Raw genomic sequence first — 2,876 nt, 5'->3', positions numbered from 1 at the left:
TTTCTACGTTTGTTCTAGCGTTCAGTGAAAACGATGGGTTAAACTAAATAACGTTTCGTTTTCGAGATCCTGTATCACGCTTTGGTGTGTTTATATATATATATATATATATATATATATATATATATATATATATATATATATGAAGACCTCAGTGGAAAAACCAGCGATGTCACATTTTTGAAATTTTTGAGAAACTATTATTTTTCAAGCAAGCATATCTTATTTCATCTTTTATTTTAATTACCAAGTGAAAAAACTAGACCACTCATTAAAAAAGAGGATAAAATTAAACATGATCAAATGGAACAATCGGTGATGTCAAGGGTTACATTTGGAATAACCTGCGTTGTCCGAAGTTTTTATAGTTTACGAAACCACGTGATTCCTTAATACCTCAAGTATTGGTTGAAAAAAAAGCCGCGGAAAAAAGTAAACAAAAAACAAAATGGCTTGTAATGACAGTCCGGTGGTTACAGAAAAATCAAGAAAAAGAAAGATTAATATTAATTCCAAAAATAGAAAAAAATACACAATTTATCGAGCCACATTATTGGGGAAGACTGTCATTGTATTCGACTTGCATGTTTTAAAAATATTAGTAGTGAGGAAAGGAACGAACTAATTAAGAACTTTAATGAATATTCATCTAAAAATAGTCAGGACGCGTACTTATCCACACTAATAAAAATCCAAAACATTAACAGAAGAAGACCACGACAGAATGCAGATAAAACTTACTTACACAATTTTTCATATTCTTATTGTGTAAGGGTGCAAAGAGCACAATCAGCTATCGAAGTCCCAATCTGCATTAAAGCTATGATGTCTTTTTTCGGAATTACAAAAGCTAGGATCGAATCAATAAGGAAATCAGTTGCTACAACTGGTTAGTAAATAGTTAAAGAAGTTATTTATAATATTTTAAGTTATGAACTATACTATTTATATATATATATATATATATATATATATATATATATATATATATATATATATATATGTATGTATATATATATATATATATATATATATATATATATATATATGTATATATATATATATATATATATATATATATATATATATATATATATATATATATATATTGTGTATATGAGTATTATGTCATTTTGTTCTTTTAGGTCGCCCTCCAATTGATGGTAGAGGCAAGCATAAAAATCGGCCACACAAAATAACCGAAAGTGACAGTGAAGCGATCCAAAAACATATATCTTCTTTCAGAGGAAGGTCATCTCATTATGCTATTGGAAAAACTAAAAAAATTTACTTATCTGAAGATCTAAATGTCTCTAAAATGTTTGAACTATTCAAACATGCTTACCCAACTGTTAAATTAGGATACGAAACATACAGAGTAGTTTTTAACAATAAATTTAATATTGGGTTTGGCTTTCCACGAAAAGACACTTGTTTAGCTTGTGATGAGTTCATTGTAAATATAAAACACACTGACCAAGAGCTTTTAAATGCAGTTGGTCAAGATATTATCAAACTTAATAAAAAAAAAAAAAAAGATCTTGAAACAGAGCATGATTTTCACACAAAAAAAGCTGCTGTATTTTATAACAGAAAGTCAGATGCAAAAAAACGAGCAAAAAACTCAGACATGTTTGAAGCTATTGCTTTTGATTTTCAGAAGAATTTACCCATGCCTAATAAATCAACTAATGATGTGTATTACCGAAGACAGCTTAAATTTTTTTCATTTAATATACACATCCTATCCAGTGATGAAGTATTTCTTTATACATACGATGAAACAACAGGAAAAAAGGGAGCTGATGATGTTTGCTCTATGCTTTATCATTTTATCATTAATCATCTTTCTGACACAATCCTTGAATTACATTTTTTTTGCGATGGATGTGCAGGACAAAACAAAAGTTACACTATGTTTCGTTTTTTGCATTGGATGGTTCACTTTCAAAAACGTTTTAAATGTATTAAAGTGTCATTTCCTATACGAGGTCATTCCTATATGGAATGCGATCGTGACATGGCAAATGTTAATATAAAGGCTAATGTTGAAATTCCTGAGGATTGGCGTCAGATTCTTAAGAATTGCAGAAAACAACCTTCACCTTTTAATGTTGTAAATTTTTTCAATGTAAATTTTTTCAGATTTTCTGATTACTTGAAACAATATTATAAGTGCGCATGTCCGATAAAAACTCGACCAGTCAGAGAACTTGTCATTCAAGATATACACCCTGCACTGCTTCTCTTTCGTAACAACTGGAATGGCAATATTGAAAATACTGCTTTGGTAAAACGTAGACAAAATAATCAAACAGAAACTGCACTCAATCAGTTTAATATGTATTCCTCAGTTCTACCAATAAGTACTGCCAAGTATAACAACTTACAAGTTCTGAAGCGTCTATGTAAACCTGATAATCACAGTTTTTTTGATAATCTTGTTACTTCAAACACAGAAACACAAGATTCGGCATCAGAAGATTCAGATACTGATTAGAAAAATATATTTTAATTATGGTTATGTTTCTCATTAATTTCATGTTGGTCTCATTAATTTCATGTATAGTAATGTTTCTGATTAATTTGTGTTAAAATTTATGTTTTAATTAGTTTGACTTTGTTAGATAAAAAAAATCTATCGCTCCACAATAGATGTCAACAAAATGTAATAAATTCCTATAGACGTTTTAGTGGAATAACAAAAAAAAATTAGCTAAAGAAACAGCAAGGTCAACTGTCTTTTGAGGCCCCTTACATCATTAAGAGCCCATTTTTAAGATATTGTTTTGTTTTTAAACAAAAAAGAAGGGCTAAAAATAGTAATTACGCCAATTAAAAATTCCAAGGAAAAAGTCAGTGATGTCCATTTATTG

The 2,876-nt window shown here is 28.9% G+C and overlaps 1 protein-coding gene across 1 annotated transcript; it reads left to right on the top strand.

The window, feature by feature from the left end:
* Positions 1-422: 422 nt before the first annotated feature.
* LOC149878734 (uncharacterized) lies at positions 423-2,597 on the top strand. The gene is made up of 2 exons (XM_090072296.1): positions 423-889; positions 1,146-2,597. The coding sequence occupies exons 1-2, from the start codon at positions 823-825 to the stop codon at positions 2,498-2,500; spliced, it is 1,422 nt and encodes a 473-aa protein (XP_089928422.1). The 5' UTR covers positions 423-822; the 3' UTR covers positions 2,501-2,597.
* Positions 2,598-2,876: the final 279 nt, after the last annotated feature.

This window comes from Hydra viridissima, unplaced genomic scaffold (genome assembly GCF_058129835.1).
Source record: "Hydra viridissima isolate aposymbiotic clone 2 unplaced genomic scaffold, HvirCarnegie_v1 scaffold_14, whole genome shotgun sequence".
NCBI classification, from domain to species: Eukaryota; Metazoa; Cnidaria; class Hydrozoa; order Anthoathecata; family Hydridae; genus Hydra; species Hydra viridissima.
This window is presented reverse-complemented; position numbering and strand designations above follow the sequence as displayed.